Raw genomic sequence first — 21,100 nt, forward strand, 5'->3', positions numbered from 1 at the left:
AAAGGTAAGAAAGAGGTGGAAGTTGTCGAATATTACAACCGCGATGGGGAATGGTACCAGTTTAGTTCGCCGTTGATCGTGGTGCTGTAAACTGCGATCCCATTGCTCTCGCGCGCGGTGCAAACAAACGTGCCGAAGATCACCGGTGCTGTAAGCACGGAATTCGCCTTCGTAGGATAAGAGCGGTGACCCCTTAAAGGTAAGCCATTCTTGCGAGTTGCGTGCAACTCCGGCACAGCTCACACCATGCTTTACCGTACGGAACACAATCGGATTAAACTTACAACGTACCGTGACCCTTATTAATCTTCGGACGCTATTCGAAAGACGATCGCTTTTTCGCATTTTGTTTACCACGCTTATATTAATTAACTTGCCGTGTTGTTGTTGTATGCGTAAAATCTTGTAATCGAATTTTAAACCTCTTCCCATAGTCCAATCTTGCTGAAATTTTGTATACACACTTGCTCCCGATGACAAGAAAAGTAGAAAATATAATATATAAAAATATTTTTTAAAACCACGCTTATTTTAAAATGCACTGAAAAGAAGAAAATTATTTTTTTCCTGGTTCTCCATGAAATACCGAATCCAGTTAAATGATCAATAATATTTTTCCCCAAAATTTTAAGCAATTAGTTCAACATTTCTGCTGTTACAAAATTAGTGTCGGAATAGATAGAAAAATTTAATATGATTTTATTTAAATTTATACTAAATTTTTCTATCTATTCCGACTTTAATTTTACAAGTATAACTAGACTGCGGATTTTGTGCATTTATGATAAAAATGGGTATTAGTAATTTAAAGTAGTGGACATTTTAAAAATATTTAAGGACATCAATGCATTAGTTCCAGCTTAATAGGATAATTAAAAGAAGAATGCAATTTTGATTTGGCTCATGTGTCCTGCAATCAATGCAAACATTTTTTATTTTGCATCTTTATGCATCCGCAGCCTATTTATAACAGAAGAAATTTTGAACTAATTGCTTAAAATTTTTAGGAAAAATATTATTAATCATTTAACTGGATTCGGTATTTCATGGAGAACCAGGAGAAAAATTATCTTCTTTTTAGCGCATTTTAATATAAGCGTGATTTTTAAAAAGTATTTTTTAAAGAAGGCGAGTATGTCTAGTGCGATGACGATATAAATATGAAGATAGATTTAAAAATCTATAACAAAATCTCATGTTTTATTTATGTGTGTTAAACAGCGTTCAAATTATTTTACAACCCCATTAATGTAGATATAATATCAACAGTTGTTTCACATGAGAACATGAACGTCCTATTCGTTATAAGTCCAAACATCAGGGACGGATTAAGGTCGCACATGCTGAGGTACCATTGTATACCAATTATACCAATTACCTGTAAAATTATTTGAACCTGTTTAAACGCATTTGTTTCCTCATTCGTCTAAAGGAAAATAAATCGAACCGAATATGCTAATCGAAATTTATGAAGCCTCGTCCAGACTCGTCCATGGTCAAGATCCAAGTTCGTAGCTCCCCTTCTACGACGCTATTCCCCCTACGGCCCGGTCACGTGACGCGTTTCGTCTCTGTCGTGCTCGTGTCACAATGCCACGTGACTAATCCGGTACTGCAGAGAGAGGGTAACTTCCCCCCACCCTCGAATCCCCTGATCTGGCGATTCTGTTAGAGATTTCCGATCATGATTGTAGCTGAAGCCAATATTCGCGAGAGATTCAGACTCGTAGATGCAATTAAGACTGACATTCATCGAGGAATGATTATTAGACTGCGGATTTTATGCATTTATAACGAAAATGAACACGTGCAGTTTAAAACAGTGGACGAATTACGAAGATTTAAGGACGTCCATTTATTCATCTCAACTTAATAAGATAATTAAAAGAAGGAAGAAATTTCTGTTTGGCTCCTGTGTCTTGCAATTGATGCAAACATTTTTTATTTTGCAAGATAGACCCGTCTAATGATTATGAATGAAATCCAGAGTAATGAATATATTAATGGGAGGTTGAAAACGAAACGGGAAATTCCGAGATCGTTGGTTAGCGTGATTTTAAATCTGAGTTCTGTATGCAACGAGAAAATATGTCAAGATGTAATAGACTTAAATATTTGAAAGAGGCACTGGCAAAAACGGTGAATGCTGAAATTTAAAGCCGCAGTTACTTTCTCAAGTTGCTTTTAACCTCGCGTTTTCTTACCCACACGGATCTTAAACTTTGAAAGACGGATGAAAGATTTAGCATCTTTCGAGGCGAAATTTTCGTGTCACCTCGAATAAGATATACGAAAATCAGATGGCGGCGTTATTATTGCCGTAATCATAGTTGTTATTATAAAAATATATAGAAAGCAGAATATATTTTCATACTCTTTCATACTTTGTGCATGCAGGAAATCGTTCTTGCGACAAATTCAATGAATTCGTTTTCTAACATTTCTGTCAACTATCGGCGAATACATTTTATGCATTTGTATTTTTTAGATTCGACTTCGCGATATAATATTAACGCTCGTGTAAAAATAATCAAGTCCTAATTTAGCGAACAAAATGTAGGCGTTCGCTTCAGCTTCCTCGATTTCACATGTATTTTTCTAAATCCATATTTGCTAACATGTGTCGCTAAGTCGCATATAGAAAATATCCTGAAAGCAATTATGAGACTACGGGTTTAATTTATTTTCAATTCGTAACAGTCGATCTTATTCGGTTTAGAGCAAATAATAAATTATTCACTTCTTAATTTCATTTGTTTCAATACAAATGAAAAAATTGTATAGTTTTAAATGAATTCGATAGATTATATAAATTCACAAATTGTTCCTCGCGTTAAAACCACGCGCAGCAAAAATTGGGTAACCCCTCGCACCGACAGAGTTAAACCTGTCATTGTTACCATTTCCATGAAAGGTAAACCAAGTGAGAAAGTCTACGAGTCACCGGTTGACAAGTTTACAGTTTACAGCTGTGAACAAGCATTACAATTAACTTGCTGCGCAATTTTAACGGGCGAACGGCATCAAATAAGCAGAACAATTAACACGGTGCGCGTCTTATCGTAACATCTTCCGACGAAAATTACGGGACAGTCATTATACGGTTGCAATTTCGCTTGAAATGCTCCAGAGTATGTTTACATCGCGTCGGTGGATTGTTGGTCGACCAAGTAAGAAGTAGCCAAATCAAATAATTAGTCTCATGGACATTAATAATTAATAATACATCTGAACTATTCATTTTTCGACGTACATAAAGTATATCCTACGAAAGAGTAACCCCGTTTCGCGCAGCTTAGAAGATGGTGGGGCGCAGCGAGCCTATCATCTCTCACTCCACTTCCCACTCCCACTTTCTTGAACCAATTAGGGCGAAGATGCGCAAGGACGAACGGAATCTGGTCTTTCCGCGGGGTTACTCTCTCGTGGGATATACTTTAGTTTAATATTGGGCTGGGAAGAAAGTTCGTAACGTTTTCAAATAAAGAATCGAAGATAAAATTAAGTTATGTATTCATATGTTTATTCAATAACAGGAGAACAGAATGGAAAATGTGTTATTAAATAAATCTCTCTCTATGAATAAATATCGGAATTTTATCTTTCAATTTTAATTTGCAAACGCCACAAACTTTCGTTCCAACCCAACAGTTTTTTAAAGAGCATAAAAAGCTATTCGATTGAAAAAGATCAAAGTTGACCTTCACGACCGCCGAATGTTTCTATATTATACTGTTCGAGACAACCGTATCTCCTCTAATCTCCTCGGAGGGGGCAGGGAGTCGAAGGACGAGGAGAGAATTGCAAAAGTTTTGCCCCGTGAGAGATTTCAACAATTTTCGTTCACATATCGCGTAACAGTCCGCGATCCACAGTGACCGGTGTGTCCTGGCATACCTTGGCATTAAGAAACGCGGAATCACTCTACCTTTCCCTTGAAATGTTCCCACCAGTCTCATCGTACTACTTGTCTTACATTCTCCTCATCTGTTCGAAGAAAAGTAACGGCCCATTTTTAGCCATTTACCTGTCAGACCTATCAACGATTCACGGATCCCACTTAACCAGATGAAGAACAGTTAACCGTTAATTTTTAAGGAACATGACATTTCGACGTTTCGCCTCCGTAATGGAACGGAGCGGACGTTTGCAAAGTTGTGACAAAGATATTACAAAGATCAATGTCGAGACAGTTTGGAATTAAAACTGTAAGGATTCTCGAGGACTGGTCCAACAATGAAAAAGATCGAAACTAGGATCGAAACGTTGATTTTGTTTGACGATTAGCAAAATTGCTTTATAATTCGTAGTAAACGATCGAACCGTTGCGCCGAAAGCATTTAAAAATTTATTAACACCAAATACGATCGATAGAAGAAATATATTACAAAGATATTCTTGAAAATTGAAAATCTCAAGGAACGTAATTGTTCGAACGCGCAAAAAACATAAATCTAAAAACAGAGGTTTACGTAACAGAGGTATCTGAAGTCATCACGTTACGAGAATCACCCTGTATTTCAAGATCATAAAAGTTGGATTTAAGTACCTCTCGGTTAGAAGTAACCAGTAATTCTTGTACTTAATCGTAATATATTCTTTAAAAAACCATTAAAAACAAAGCCATTAAAAGTATAAAACATTATACAACACCTAAACGTCTGTTGTCAACAGAAGCATGTTATGCTCGTTTCGCACGCCGCGCCGCGGACGACAAAATATACAAAACGCGACATACACGAGAACGCTTGATTGCAATTTCTAAAGACGACCGAACTAATTTTTCCTCCAATTATGAGACACTTCCGTCACTGTTACGAAACGATATTAATGTATCATATTAAACGTGTTCCCGGAGGAAAAGTTCATTTATACTTGCTAGATCTCTAGAAAATGGGATTATATCAACGTCTGGTATGTGTAATTTACATCGTGTTGGGAACAATAAATACATAGAATTGTGGTAGCACTAGGAAACGTCCCACACTTTCCTCTGTAATCTTTGTAAGAGAGGATTTAATCCGACTATGCGATACGAATAATGCATGCATTTTTCTGTCGTAATGCTTTTAGAACAACATTAAATCATAGATATGTACTAGAACTTCCATGTGAAATCTGCATTTTTTCGATTTTTTTTTAGGTTTTTGATCTTTTACAAGCAGGATTTTCACTTTAGAAATCTGAAACCAATTGCAAAGTATGTATTTGGGTTCTTAACATGTGTCAGATTTTTCTCCGAATTTCTAATCGTCATTAACTAGGGAAAATAGGCCAAAAACTGATTTTTCGATTTTACCCCATAACTACCCTCCCGATCGAGATACAGGGTTGAAATTTTGCACAGTATGTTTTTTCTTGGCGTCCTATCGAATGGCACATCGTCGATAAAATTCGGTTCTTATCTTATCCGGCTATGCAGTGTCCATAACTAACATAGATCTCCAAAACATATATTTTAAATTTTCATTAATGGCCCAAATAAAAGTTTTGAAAAGTGCCTTTTTTATTATTGCGTGTAACCTTGTAAATTATAATTTTTGGAAAATTTTCTTTGCACATCATTTGGTAAACCAATGCTTCTAATTGATTATAAAAAATCAGGTCGTTTGGTACAATTACAAAAAGAGTTATCGTGTTTCAAACGGCGTACGAATACTTTCTACACCAACTGTATACCGGGGTACCACTGTAATAACAATTGAACCGCTTGTAGACCGAAGTTGATCAGCCAGTAACAAACAGCTCACGCATGTATTTTTTCTGTTACGTAAAATATCATTTCAATCACGTTCGTATAGACTGTAGACCGATGCGTTGCGTTGCGTTACAGCGAATACCGTTTCGCATATCGATAAGACTTTCGGCCGAGGACACGGATTTCATTCGCCGAGGGATTTCGCCATTGGCGTTGTCCCGTCAGAACGCGCGATTCCGATGCAATTAGCTCGTGAACGGCTATCCGTGTGTCGCGTCGATTCAAATCGAACAGCGATAAAAAATGAGGAGCTGCAAAACTGCGTGACTTTCGCAATCGGCGAATAGACTCGCGTGTGGTTCTCGATCGGTGAACGTAACGGTGTAAAAGGTGTGTACCCTCATACATACGGTCAGTCCCATAATCTATGTTTATTTAAATTGATGAATTATAAATTGACCAAACCAGAGTTGGCGGATTAAAAATTGTGTCCTCGCTCTACCTTCCCCTTCTACGGGGAAGTAAGTTTTTCCCCTCGATTCGTGCTCCCCTTCCCTTCGCCCGACGACTCTAGCCTAAACGACTTCAGTTTCTCTGCCAAGCTAAATCGAGTAGTTTACTAGATGATATGTAACTAGACTGCGGTTCTTTATGCAAAATAACAATTGTATTCATCAATTGCAAGGTACAGAAGCTATATGAAACTTTCTTTCTATTTTCAACAATTTTCATAAATCGAGAATAACATATTTCATTGAAATTGGTTAATTGGTTCACGAGTTATAAACGATCAAAAATGGTAAAAAGGTCGAAAATCTTAAAAAATTGCAATTTTGACCACTTTTTATCGTTTATAACTCGTGAACTTATTAACCAATTTCAATGAAATTTTCGAAGCGTATACATATAATTTATACGAGTTGATCAGACACATCTTTTAAATTTTCGTTATTGGCCCAGCTAAAAAAGTCGTAAAAATCAATTTTTACTATTGTTTTTCACAATCCCGACCAAATGCATTTTTTCAACGTATTTTTTACACATCATTTACTAAACTAATTCTTCTAGCCTTACAGAGAAATTGAAGTCGTTTGGTCCATTCACAAAGTAGTTATTCTGATTTAAAGTGTGTGTGATCAGTTTCGCCCCCTAACTGTATATGTAACGAATAGATTCCGGATCTTCGTGCATTGGTTTGTGCATCGATTGCAAAGGCGTAATTCCTGAGGTCATTCGAAGTAACTTTTTCCTTCGCGGAAATATTCTTTGTACCGATAATCGCTTGAAGTAAAGTAACCTGTGTATGAAAAATCGCGCGAACTAATGTTCTGTTGCCGGTCTAATTATTTCTAAACAGGAAACTGTCGATCGCTGATTAATTAAAGCACACGGGCATGATCGGCTCTACAAGGTAGAGCCGGTTGTTCGGAAGGAAAGAAAAGAGAAAAGAAAGTAAAAATATCGCACGAAAAAAAACTACGAACAATGAGGAACGTAGAGGGGGCGCAACAACGATATTCTAACCGCGTGTACCTACATCTGTAAAACAATGGCGGTTCGCCTTAGTTAGGGATCATTGTATCGCGGAATGTAGAACGTCAGCGGTCACAATGAAGCTTATAGGAAGAGGAAACTGCAACGTGTAAAAAATGTAACGCCACCGCAGAATTTCAACGCGAAACGTGGACCCCGGGGGTTTCGTTTTGATCGTGTTAGAAAGCCCGACGCGATTGCTACGCACCGTGGTCGACAAGTACAAAAGAATAATCTTCGATCTATGGGCAATCTGTGCCTAAGATCTTCTTTCAATAAATCTAAAAGAATAATCATTTCAGGAATGTCGAAAAGTCCTCGCCTATTCCTGGCAAACGGCAGAGGATCGGTCGCCATTCTCGTTACGGATTCGTTACGTCGATTTCGCAAGTTCGTGACCCGGCGCTGGCCTCGCCGCTTTCATTCTCCTCGGATTGTCACGAACTCTGTCTTGTAACTCATTAACCGACGTTTCAGTTGTCGTCCGAAGAAATTCTACGATACAATATATTTCCTGTAACACTGCCACACGCCGTCAGCCTTTACTTTCCTTCGTTGCACAATCTCGCGTTGCATTGTTAAAATTCCTGGCAATTAAGGGCAAGTCGCGCTTAACGCCGGACAACGCCGAATAACGGACGTGTTAACGGTTTATTAAATAATTAGAAGAAAAAGATTGAACCCGTGGAAGGTATGGGGAAAAATTAATGGAAGCACAAACGTACCGATAATTAAAGTTTCAAGTCTCTAGCCAATCGGGAAGTGGTTTAAAATTCGATTACAAGATTTGACGCATACAACAACGACAACGACAACTCGGCAAGTTAATATAAGCGTGGTAAAAATAACGAGTAGACGAGTTGGCGGATCTTTATGTAAAATAAAGGGTAGTAGAAATCATTCTACGTAAAATTATCCTTGGAAGGAAATCTAATTCCAAGGGGAGTACCCTGCGAGACGATCGTAAATAATTTTCGAACAGTTCCCTAATTATGCAATATCCACAAGGTTGCTGCGTTCAATCCGCAAACTAGTCCGGCAGAATGTTGTTACGATATCAAACTCGATTTATTAGTATCTGCCCGAAGTTACGGTAACTTTGATGAATATTGCAAGGTTTAGGCGAGCGATCGAAGATTTCGATTAGGTTTATAGTGAAGAAAACTGTATTCGCGAAATACCTGTCTTGCGAACGATGCGAACATTTCTTATCTTGGCTGCTGTTTTTCTTACGTAGCCACAAGTTTTTCCCTTGTTCCTATGTTATCCAGTAGATTTGGACGAGGAGATGCGAGATATCCAAGTTTCCATCCTGCAGGATCAATAGTTCACTAGTTTTAAATTTTAAACTTGAGCAATCTCCACTGTTCTGACAAGTTAACGCTGCCATTTTGGGCCACCACTGACGTGTGGCGGCCAGTGTTTCGATATGGTGCATCTTTTCTCACGCATGCGCGGCGATTTCAGTTTAGATTGGGTTAGATTCTCGATAAAATGGGGTACTTCGAGCACCCCAAAGAATTAAAAAAAATTGATATTACAATTTGATTCTGGAAAATGAATGTATAACGTGTGTATTTCTGTGTATTTTGTAACTCGTAGGACATGTCCTGGAGTCTTTTCGTCCGGAACAAATTGTTTCAGTACATTCCTGCCAATATAACTGCCTCAGGGCTCTGCTACCTGATCATCCTAATATAGATACGTTACTGCTTTGGCCGCGCATTTACGAGAAAAGATGCACCATATCGGAACACTGCACACGGTGTATTATAGAGGCGTTCGGACTTCTCTCGGAAAGGTGTGATAGAAAGAGGTTAGTTCTCTGGTCGCTGCCAGATGGAATATGATGGAATACTATATACTAGTCATCATCACGGGATTCATGTACGTGTGAGAATGAGATTGTATGTACCGTACATATCTTAACACGGGCTGTACGGACACGCTGCTACACACAATCTCATTCTCACACGTACATGAAATTCGCGATGATGACAAGTATTCCATCTGGCGGCAAACTAACCTTTATCTATGTATCACAAAACGTCAACCTTACAGAGGTGCTTAGTCGTAACACCTCTATAATACACCGTGTATCACACCTTTCCGAGAGAAGTCCGAAGTCCGAACACCTCTATAATTGTACACCGTGGTTCAAACGAAAGCCGAACGCAGGAAAGGACAGCTAACAGTGGAGTGGGTATTTAGGCACCTGACTGTGCTCGACTGACAGTGAACGCGACTTTACTGTAAATCCGAGCGTCCACGCTAAATAACTGTGAAACGCCGATAACGTTTACTACTCGGAAATAGTCGGAAATGATGTTTCAAAATAGCTTTTGAGATGAAAATGATGGTTGATCCGTTACAGATGAGTTGCAACTGCCCCTTGACTCCTTCGACCGGGCCTACTCTGGCATCGACGTGCGGTGGTCCATCCTTTATGCTGTTTATGGGCCTGCTCGAGGTGTTCCTACGCAGCCAATGCGACCTTGAAGATCCTTGTAACAGGCCAGTGCCGCCGAACACCGTCAATTCCAGGTAAAACCGATCAAGGTCAAGCTCAGATTAAACTTACGATACAGTTCACGGTCGGACAAAAACGCGACAGACAAATCGTGTCCTTCGGTGAAGATGGTCGACGCCGAAAAACGAAACAAATATACATATAGTTCGTTTCCGGATGGAAAACAGATCTTCGTATTTCACCTTTCACCTTGGGAAAGTTATTTGTTGTTTTGCTGTCATTTAATATTTATAATTGGACTGCAAAATAGAAAATTTCTTCGTCAAATACAAAACACAAAAACCATATAAAAATTTTCTTCTATCTTTGACTACGTTAATAATTTGGAAATAATATATGGATGTGTTCTCAAATTGTCCTAATGTGTTTACTGTTTTGAATTATATTCACCCATTTTCGTTACAAATGCATAAAACCCGCAGTCATAATTATTAGACTGCGGATCTGTAATCTGTATGGAAAATAAAAATGCTCGGCATCGATTACGAGAGAAAGAGAGAGAGAGAGGAATCAAACAAAAGTTTCGTTCTTTCTCTAACCATTCGAATAAATTGTAAATAATGAATAGATTTTCGATTTCCATTTTAAGGAATGCCTTTTTTATTTTTGCATGTAACCTTGTAAATTATAATTTTTGGAAAATTGTTTTTGCGTATCACTTCGTAAACCAATGCTTCAAAAAAATCAGGTCGTTTGGTACAATTATAAAAAAGCTAATCTGTTTTAAAAGGCGTACGAATACTTTCTACACTCACTGTACATAATATACAAATATAATTATGCAAGTTTCAAAAGTATTTCGGTGTCTCGTCACAATCGGTTTCGGTGTGACTTAACTGGGAGACAATACCAGCATCAGTGTAACACCGTCGTCTGAGAAAAATTAAAATGCATTATTTCAGTGCGTAACTAGGATAAGGTAGTTGCAGGTGCAACAGCAGGGATAGGATGGCATAAACTTGAGAAACTGGAGAGTTCGCGCGGCGCAGGAAACCTTAGATGTAACAAAAAAGAAAAAAGCAAAACATTTGCATGCCTGTGTAGGAACTTGTGCGTTGCACTTGATAAGATTATTGGAGCGAGGAAAAGACCGGAGAAATGTGTGCAACACAACACACGGACCAATGATCGTTCGCCGGAGATTCGGTTCAGGGCTGCGTTAAGGAAAACTTGTTCCTGGGGCCAAAATTGTAATTCACAGCCCCCTTCGAAAATAAAATAAGATATTTATTCATCGTTAAATCGCCAAGAATGAAAATTATAAAGACGATAAACAATGTCAGCGCGTCGTTCCTTGTCGCGCCCCTTTCTTTGGTGCTTCCTGGGTCATCGCCCCCTCCGCACTACCCTCGCTGCGGCACTGGATCCGTTGACCGTTGCGCGTCGGCAGGGCGAGAGACAGTCTTAATTGTCAGTGACACGGTTCACGTAATGCCATGGAAACTCCGGTCTTGTCTCTCTCTCGGAAGTGAGCATCCATGCACGACTATCCGTAAAATTGTTGCGTGCGTGTAATAGCCCGGTGCTATTGTTCCGATGATTCTCCCACGTTGCATCACATCCAGCCGATGCATCCGCGTTTGCACTTATGTATACCGGATGCGGACTGAAGCAACCGGCGCGCGGCGCGGCGCCCCAGAGCCTATTAGATCTTCGCCGGGGCTCGAGAAAACGGGGAACGATAGCGAATGATAATTGGAAGAGATCGAAAGTCTATCAAAACCAATGGGCCGTGGCGCGTTGAGCAACGCGGAATTCTATTAGCATGCTCAACGATACCGACAACCGGACGGTGCTCGACTATACTCGATTACGCGCCGAGCCAAATTAATGCGAGAGTTCTTCGACTACCGGACACGTACAGTCACCCACGGTAATAATTAGACTGCGGATCTTTATGCAAAATAAAAACTGTTTGCATTGATTGCAAGACACAGGTGCCAAATAAAAATTTCCTTCTTCTTTTAATTACACTGTCCAACACCAAATTTGTTTTCAATATACTGTTGGGTCCTTCTTATAGAGTTTTTTGCGCTGATTCCGAATCTGCCCTTAATTTTTCTCCTATACGCACAGTTCTTGAGAAACATGGCTTTGAAAAAAAACATATTTTTCAACTTTAAACAAATATTGCGATGTTATTATAAAAGATATTGAATTGTTCTTTACAGCAAAAGATTCTGTAGACTTTCCCGAATACAGTGATATCCAATATTAATATACATTATGATTGTTTAAACATGTTAAAAGTTGAAATTTGTTGGACAGTGTTATCTTATCTTATCATGTCCACTGTTTTAAATTGTACGTACCCATTTTTGTCATGAATGCATAAAATCCGCAGTCCAGTAATAATAAATTAAGCTGGAGTGGGGTAAGTCCGGCCTAGTTTTTGCAATGTTGGACTTTAAACTGATGTATTTTCAGTCTGGTATGTAAAAACTTAACGTTCTTGGTATCAAACTCTTGCCATGGTGATTACTGATGGATTAGTATTATGTAGGATTCTAATTTTGCTTGAAAATTATCATTTTGATAGGATATTGCACAAAGTGTCAACTAGGACGCACTTGCCCCGAAAATGGGGCAAATCCGTATCTGACAGTTAAAAATGTGCTTTCGTGTTTCAAGTGCTACGGGACAAGAAAAGAATAATCAACAAGCCTGCTATAAAATGCTTCTTATTGCATTAGATTATATTGTTTAGTTTTATAGTTATCCATTTTTAAACAAACAAGTACGTACAAGAAGTTACCCCACTCCACCTTAACCCTTTGCACTCGAAGCAATTTTAATTCAAAAGTCAAGACATTTCTTCCAACCCAGATCATTTTTATTCTATGTAATCTTTTTTACATTGTGCACATCAAATTTAACATCAGTTTTCTCATATAACAGTCGAGCTTTTCACAATTTGTAGAAAACAGACGAATTCAATAATATCAAAACTGTTTTGAATAATGGTGTGGCAATTTTTACTGGCGCCTCAGACTCGCCATTCGAGTGCAAAGGGTTAATAATAATTACTTCGGACATTTTTAAGGAAACTTTAAGATTTGTTCAGCAACTGGTCGAGACGAAAAAAATCTCCGGAAAAATTGCAATTGGTCAGAATCGCGGAGAAAATGTTCAAGTAGTTTTTACAACTGTTTTATCTGAGCCTGTATCAAAAATTTAGATGCTGAATTTGGTAAACATTCGATTCGTTTAACCGAATACTCTTCGCCTGGGTATACGAGACGTTCGGTACTCGGTTTCGCATTTCAGCGGATAAAAGTAAGTTGTCGTCCCTCAAAGAGGCAAGTGTGAGTACGTTGCGCGGAGTGCGCACGTCTGTACGCGGCTCGTGGCATTCAAAACACTATTACCACTTCGCACGAGCGGGAGCGCGAGCGTCCCCAACGAACTGCGCTGAGAAATCCACCTTTCGCTTGACTCTGCCCCTAGCCGAGGCTCTCGTTCCTTTAACCCAGTTTCTAATTCTCAAGACATTGTAACGAGAGTCTTTTTTGTCGTCCACGGAACTTCAGAACCGGCTACCGAACCTGTCCCCCGTTCCGGAGAAACTGAAATCGCCGATGTAACCTTGTCCACAGGAGCGGCTCACCTGTCCAGAGAGAACACTCGGGCCGATATCGCAAAATTCGAATTAGTCGCCGGAGAACGGAAATTTTATTTAATTAAGTGGTTGACAATTAACTTGTTGACGTGCGATTAAAACGACGAATCTTGCTGTTAGGTACGACTTCGTTGTGATAGGCGGGGGCAGCGCCGGCGCTACAGTGGCTGCTAGATTGTCGGAGGAATCACGATTTTCTGTATTATTACTGGAAGCTGGGCTGGATGAGCCGACCGGAACTCAAATACCATCGTTTTTCTTCAATTTCATCGGATCTAATATCGATTGGCAATATTCCACGGAAAGCGAAGACGGCGCGTGCTTGAACAAGGATGGCAGCCGATGCTATTGGCCCAGAGGAAAAGTACGTAGCCTAAAATCAATGTTTGAACGGCGAATCCTAATTTTGTAACGCGATGAATGCCAGTCGTATCAACTATCTTATCAACTGCCACAAGGCAACTGTAATACTTATGAATAGATAAAGTGTAAAACTACGTTAAGCCATTCGTTGCACATTAAATTTGCAGGCGATTACGAGAGTGTAACCCTTTTTTCCATGTGATGCAATTCTTCAGGTACTAGGGGGCACCAGCGTCATGAATGGAATGACATACATGAGAGGTTCGCGAAAGGATTACGACGATTGGGCCAGGCTAGGCAACGTGGGATGGTCTTATCAAGATGTCCTTCCATATTTCATCAGGAGCGAAGATAATCTTCAAGCTAACACTATGGATTATGGTTATCACGGCGTCGGTGGACCTCTTACGGTTACGCAGTTCCCTTATCACCCGCCGTTGAGCTACGCTCTCCTTGAAGGTGGAAAGGAACTCGGTAAATATAGATTATTCGTTTCTCTTGCTCGACTTCAACTTCGATAACAAATGCACAGGATATCGCGATCGATGCGGGCCGGAGCGAGAAAAACCGGAATGCGCAAAAATGGTAAAAGAATCGCGATTCTGTTAAGAGTGTCCGCGTGCTCGAGCAAGACATACCCAAGAAAAACATCCTGTAAACAGGAGCCAAATTCTTCTGGCCGTAAAAAGTTGTGAGATCAAACAAAATACGGCCAAGTTCGTTAGCTTAGAAATACCTCTTGCAATACTGAAAAAAGCGTTTGTAAAAATTAGTTTAAAAGAACGCTATTTAATATTTAAAGAGTTACATGGAGGGCTAAATTATTCAAACTTGGCCGCTACCTAACACCTTTTATGGCCATTGGTATATTACATGACAGCGGGGAACCGCTTCATTTTGATTTCCCTGGCACAGCTCAATTACACTCGTTGGATATAACGAACTGTTTCGGCGTTCCACGAAAGAATAGTTACGTCGATGCAATTCACGGCTAATGAATTGCGATACCGATCTCGCCCGGCCGCTGCGGTGTTTCAACACAGTCGAATTATCTGACGGGAAACGCAATTCGGCAATTAATGAACGTCGACGGCCTTGTTACCATTCGCGATTGGCTCGGGATTTACTCGTAACGCGAACAATTTGACCGTGAACGAACAAGGTTGATACACTTGATAAATAACGAGCCATCGATAAAGCGATCGAAAGCTAAATAAACCAAGTTTATCATTTATCGTTCTCTTGTAGTATTATTTCTCGAAAGTTAAGAAGGGAAAGGGAAAGTTAAGGGATTTAATTAAGGGGTAAACTCCTCTTTCCAGGATTGCAAGGGTTCGGGATTCGCCTTCTTATTTCTCGATAATACAAACACGGGGGTTTTCAGTAGTCAGAACGCTAGATACAAGATCGATCTAGGGCACTATCTCCCTCTGAAGTCCTATTTTTTCGTTCACGAGGCGTAATTTGCATTATTCGGAAGCATACAACTGCGCATGTAGCTGTTTTCATAGCTGTATGCTGCCGAATAATGCAAATTACGCCTCGTAAACGAAAAAATAGGACTTTTGAGAGAGATAGCGCCCTAGATCGATCTTTTATCTAACGTTTTTTGACTCCTGAAAACCCCTGTGATTGTATTATCGAGAAATGAGAAGGCGAATCTCGCACCTTTGCGTGTACATTTCGCGAAGGAAATTAATTAATTCTCGATTGTCTCTAGGATACGGGTCCGTAGATCTGAACGGACGAACTCATACTGGATTCGCCATTGCTCAAACAACCTCTAGGAACGGCTCCCGGCTTTCGACGGCGCGAGCGTTCCTTCGGCCAGCTAGAAATCGGCCAAATTTGCATATAATGCTCAACTCGACGGCGACCAAAATCTTATTTGACAACAACAAGAGAGCAGTCGGCGTGGAATTCGTTCACGACGACAAGATCCATCGGGTATCGGTGGCTAAGGAAGTCATCGTAAGCGGAGGTAATTACAACGCATAATAGAGATCAATTAGAATTTTCGTAATAACGCTTCGCCGCTGCATGTAAATGTATTCTATTCCATTGACCGACGACGGATTTCTTCATTGACAGGGAAGTTACACATTATTACGGGTCTTTACGCCGTGAATGAGGTGTCTGGCTTGCGAAAGCGATAGCCTTCGGATAACTACATAGAATCTATCGATTCTGTATCCGTTGCTGTTTCCTGTTTTCGCATCTCGACATTTTGAAAATAATGAAAGCTTAGAACTTTCGCGAATTTGTCCCAAAGAATATTTTATCAGTTTCGTTGATTTACTCGGAAATATAAAATACGTACGGCGAATAACAGTAATACTCAGACACTTTTAGAATGACCATAACTTTCTTCGCGCCAGACCGCACGACCTCGACTGTTTTTCAGAAGTTAGAACAATTAGTTTGCTACATGACAATTCCCACCGATTCGTAGCCGGAAGCGGAAGTGAAACTCTGGAAAAGTATTTCGCTGCCGGCCAACAAACGCCGACATTTTACCGAGAATCGAGTTCGCCGTATTCGGCGGAACGATCGTCGAGAGTTCAACGACACGAGAGAAGGTTCCGAGACGTCCTCGTTTGCATATGTTTGGCATTTTTGATAGGTGCCGTAAACTCGCCGCAGATACTTCTGAATAGCGGTATCGGGCCTCGCGAGGAGTTGAACGCGGTAGGAGTTCCGGTCGTCCATGATCTGCCTGGCGTTGGGAAAAATCTTCACAATCATGTCGCCTACACGTTGGTCTTCACTATCAACGACACGGACACCACTCCCCTCAACTGGGCTACCGCGATGGAGTACCTGCTCTTCAGAGATGGCCTGATGTCCGGCACAGGTAAACAAGCTCTCTACTCCCGCACACTCTATTAGACTCTTTCCAGCAGGTTGCTAGACAACCAGCTGCTGTATACATACATATATACATTTCTGAAAGTGGAAACGAGAAAGAAACAGGTTCTCCGATGGACTCGCAGTTTTATCGCCATCGTGGACGAGCGTAAAAACAGCTTCCAGACAGTCTGCTGTAATTATTATGAATGGAGCAATACCTCGGAAGGGAAATGCTTCTCCATATTTCGTAGAGAAAAGTTGCGTACAGAGTGAAACGGCCTCAAAGTTTTTGCGGAGTCGCGTCAACTGGAAGCAGAACCGACTGACAAACAGATGTAACAGAGAGCAACGATAACAGGGAGCAAAAAAAGAACTCGGTCGGTCGAGAAACGATTGATCCAGAGAGGCTCCTTTGCAGATATCCAGTGAAAGCGTATTGCACAATGATCTCGTTGGTGTTCGCCGATCAACGATGGCGCAACCGGGCTCCTATCGGTCTGTTTACACACGAGGATTCTGCGGTACTCCTCTGGTAGACCATCCCGCGAAACCGCGGGGCTGATTACATCTTAGGGCCCGTTCAGACACGGCGGAATCCGCACGATTTGAACCGCGCGGACCTTATTTACGTTGGCGTAAATGGATGCGTTCACACGTGACCGCGCGGTCTAAAGATCCGCGCGGCTGCCGCCTCTGAACCGCGGGAAATAAAATCCGCGCTGTTTCCGCGCGATTTTCATCTTCGTACTGAGCTAAAACTTTGCCCCTCTCCTGCATGTCCGCGCGGTTACCGCCTCATCCTGAACGACTGTCAATTTTGACGCGGTTCAAATCGCGCGGTCAAACAATCAAAAACAAAAATTGCGCGGTTTCCGCCGTGTCTGAACGGGCTCTTACGATATATCCCTGCTGGAATAATATCAAACACGGCCGAACCTCGATGCAACTAAGACCGCGCTCACAGTGGCTCCGAATCGGCCGATCTGGCATCTGTCTCTTTTTCTCACATTCGAAAAAAGAGGCACAACGTCGGACGTCGGCCGAATCGTCCGACATCGGAGCCACTGTGAGCGCGGCCTAACTCGACCGAGGTGATCAGCGGCGAATCTAGGCACGGGCTTTACCTGCTGCAGCCCTTCGCGGTGAAAAATGCTCTGCTCTAATTGTAATTCGATCAGACAATAGGCACCGTACAATTCTAACGAACATACGGAACGGTATGCGCGTTGGTTTCTCTCCGAAAACGGAACTATAATTTTCCAGGCCTGCCCAAGTCATTAAAGACAGGTTCCAAGTCAAACAGGATAGTAAGTACCTTAAAAATAGTTGTAGGTATCTCACGGGACTGCTAACGAACTCTCGAACTAGACAGTTTCGCTTGTTCTATTAATTAACACACTGTTCGACGTCAATGCGTTCGTATGTACGATACCGATCTTACAAATTCTGATGAGAATCTGTGATGCAATCGACTCTCATTGTGTTCGAATCATTGCAAGATATGTCGATTTAAAGCGTAGAGCAAAAATGGGTGAATTATTATACCAGGAGTCGACTATTTCTAAGGAGCGTAAGTACAGGGTGTGTAAAAAGTAATGGTCATCCGTCGTAGGGGTGAATCTACACCTCTGGATCTTTAAAGAAAGATAAAAAGAAGATCGTAAAAGAAATTGTTTGTAATTAGACTGCGGATTTTACGCATTTATGATAAAAATGGCCACGCATAATATAAAACAGTGGTCATATTAAAAAGATTTAAGGGCTGCTCTTTATTTTACCGAACTCAAAATTTGTCTGACACGAGAAATATATTTTTTGAATGTTTCAATAGGTATATCGGAAGTGACCGCCATGATAAACACGAAATACGCGAATCCAAAGGAGGACCACCCGGATATACAACTAATTTTCGGTGGTTACTTGGCGGATTGCGCGGAAACTGGCATGGTCGGCGAGTCAAAGGGAGCGAACCGCACCATCTACGTTATTCCTACGTACTTACATCCGAAAAGTCGTGGTTATCTTCGTCTGCGGAACAACGACCCTCTCTCGAAGCCGCTGATTTATCCGAAGTACCTAAACCACCCCGACGACGTAGCCGGCCTTGTCGAGGGTATCAAATTCAGCATCAGGTTATCAGAGACCGAAGCTCTCAGCAGGTACATATTACGTTTAACTAGACTGTAGATTTGATGCGTTTACGACAAAAACGGGCTGGTACAATTTGAAATAAGGTGGAGTGGGGTAAGTTCGCCCTAGGTTTTGCAAAGTTGGACTTTAAACTGATGTATTTTCAGTCTGGTATGTAAAAACTTAACGTTCTTGGTATCGAACTCTTGCCACGGTTATTACTGATGGATTAGTATTATGTAGGATTCTAATTTTGCTTGAAAATTATCATTTTGATAGGATATTGCACAAAGTGTCAACTAGGACACACTTGCCCCGAAAATGGGGCAAATCCGTATCTGACAGTTAAAAATGTGCTTTCGAACCTTGTTTCAAGTGCTACGGGACAAGAAAAGAATAATCAACAAGCCTGCTATAAAATGCTTCTTATTGCATTAGATTAGAAAAGAAATAGAATCTTACTAGATGTTGGGTCGAAAATATGGGTTTGCGATTTTTCGCTTAATGTCCTTATACGAGCATTTTGGGCTGGGTGAGGGCTCATTCGAAAGAGGAAGGTTCACCGCAGGGTGCTCTGGTCATGAGGTTAACGAGATTATGTTTATATCTAATAATATGAGTATCCAAAGTAGGGAAAGTAGGGAAAGGTATCCTACCCCCTTAACAGTCCTTTATGGCGCGACAATAAAAATGTTATATTTATATTTCAGATACGGATTCCAGCTGGACCGTACGCCGGTGAAAAATTGCGAGCATTTGAAATTCGGATGCGACGATTACTGGGAATGCGCGGTGAAACACGAGACAGCTCCAGAAAATCATCAAGCGGGTTCCTGCAAAATGGGGCCGTCGGACGATCCTCTTGCCGTGGTCGACAATCAGTTGAGGGTCAGAGGCGTGAGAGGTGTCAGGGTAGCCGACACCAGCATCATGCCGAAGGTTGTTTCCGGTAACACGAATGCGCCCGCCATCATGATCGGTGAACGGGCTGCTGACTTTGTCAAGAGAACCTGGGTGGGGTGAAACGAGCTTTTCATCGAGGAAGGACCCATTCGGAATCGAAACACTATTGGCAACAGGAATGAGTTCGGACCGCGTAACAGGAACGCGTAGCTTCCATCGAACCATACCGAAAACTCTAGATATTTTGTAGGAACTAAGTGACTTCACCTTGAAAACAATTGTTTCTTTGTTCATAAAGAGAAAAAAAATATTCGTAGAAGATAAGCGCGGCTGATATACGTATGTACTTAGATAGATAACATTCGGATGCTTCCGTGCGGAAGCAATCCAGGGACACTTAAGTAATAAGAGTACACTTTCGATTTAAGGTGACAATAAATCGATATCGACCGACCGTTATTCGTGGACCAAAGGTGTGGCTCACGCGGTAATGGTTCGATGTCTTTTATATTTACATATTTACAGTATTTTCATTCAAAGTTTTACACTCTTCGGTTACAACTTACCGATACCGTAACGAGACTCGACGAGAACGATCAATGTACACGTAAGTAATCGTACGAATTGCACATGAGAGTGAAATCAAAATTGTTACGTTTACGGTGTCCGGGTCGTTATGACCCTAACGCAAAAACATCGGCGAAATTTGTCAAAATAAATAAATAACCGAGTTCTTTCGCTGTCTCCGTCAACTGCCTAGTGTCTGTGAATTTTTTTGTACTCAAAGTCACTCGAAGGTCATAGTACAGTGGTACCTCGGTATACGACCTTAATCCGTTCCTGATGTTTGGACTTATACCGAATCTAACCAAACCAACCTTTCCCATAAGAAGCAATAGCGGTGCGCTCGACCCGCCTCTACCTAAAACGGAGGTACATGGCATACTTTACCAGCTCATTGCGACGCCAATTTTAACGATGCCATCTTTTTCAAGGGCTCATTTTAAAGGGGAAACTTCAAGAAATACTACCATATTTTTCAAAATTTAAATCTCTGAGCCCCATCATCGAAAAAAACGTAAAAAAAGAATTTGTTTAAACTTTTCGAAATTATATAGTTGATTGTCGGGGTTGAAGAAATTATTTTGTAATAGCCCAATCCTTTGCGAATAAAACAAAAAAAAATGTAGCTCAATCGGACAAATAATTCCTGAGATAAAAATTCGTAAGTGAGGCACGTTTTCGCCAAAATGGGCAAAAATTGACAACTTTGACGGCCTGCCATTTCTAAAAAAATTTGAAACCGGCTAAATGATGACTTAAACCCCCGCTAATTTCACATGGACTACAACATATTTCATTTAGAACAAAATCGCGATGGCAAAGGTATCTAGTTCCGTTAAACAAAACTCCGATGACCTTGAAATCTCGAAAAATATGGCCTTGAGAACAATTTTCATCCCATCACAGTATT

The 21,100-nt window shown here is 40.8% G+C and overlaps 2 protein-coding genes across 2 annotated transcripts in view; one reads left to right on the plus strand and one right to left on the minus strand.

The window, feature by feature from the left end:
* Orco (odorant receptor co-receptor) overlaps nt 1-9,852 on the minus strand; it is a 72,617-nt gene extending 62,765 nt beyond the window's left edge. The window contains exon 1 of the mRNA XM_076432311.1: nt 8,413-9,852. The gene's annotated coding sequence lies outside the window, so the exon portion shown is untranslated. The remainder of the gene's footprint in view (nt 1-8,412) is intronic.
* On the plus strand, nt 46-20,378 carry LOC143212953 (glucose dehydrogenase [FAD, quinone]). The gene is made up of 8 exons (XM_076432308.1): nt 46-199; nt 9,606-9,775; nt 13,501-13,744; nt 13,959-14,217; nt 15,464-15,724; nt 16,367-16,597; nt 18,425-18,752; nt 19,434-20,378. The coding sequence occupies exons 2-8, from the start codon at nt 9,606-9,608 to the stop codon at nt 19,744-19,746; spliced, it is 1,806 nt and encodes a 601-aa protein (XP_076288423.1). The 5' UTR covers nt 46-199; the 3' UTR covers nt 19,747-20,378.
* The last annotated feature ends 722 nt before the right edge of the window (nt 20,379-21,100 follow it).

Source organism: Lasioglossum baleicum, chromosome 10, assembly GCF_051020765.1.
Source record: "Lasioglossum baleicum chromosome 10, iyLasBale1, whole genome shotgun sequence".
Classification (NCBI taxonomy): Eukaryota; Metazoa; Arthropoda; class Insecta; order Hymenoptera; family Halictidae; genus Lasioglossum; species Lasioglossum baleicum.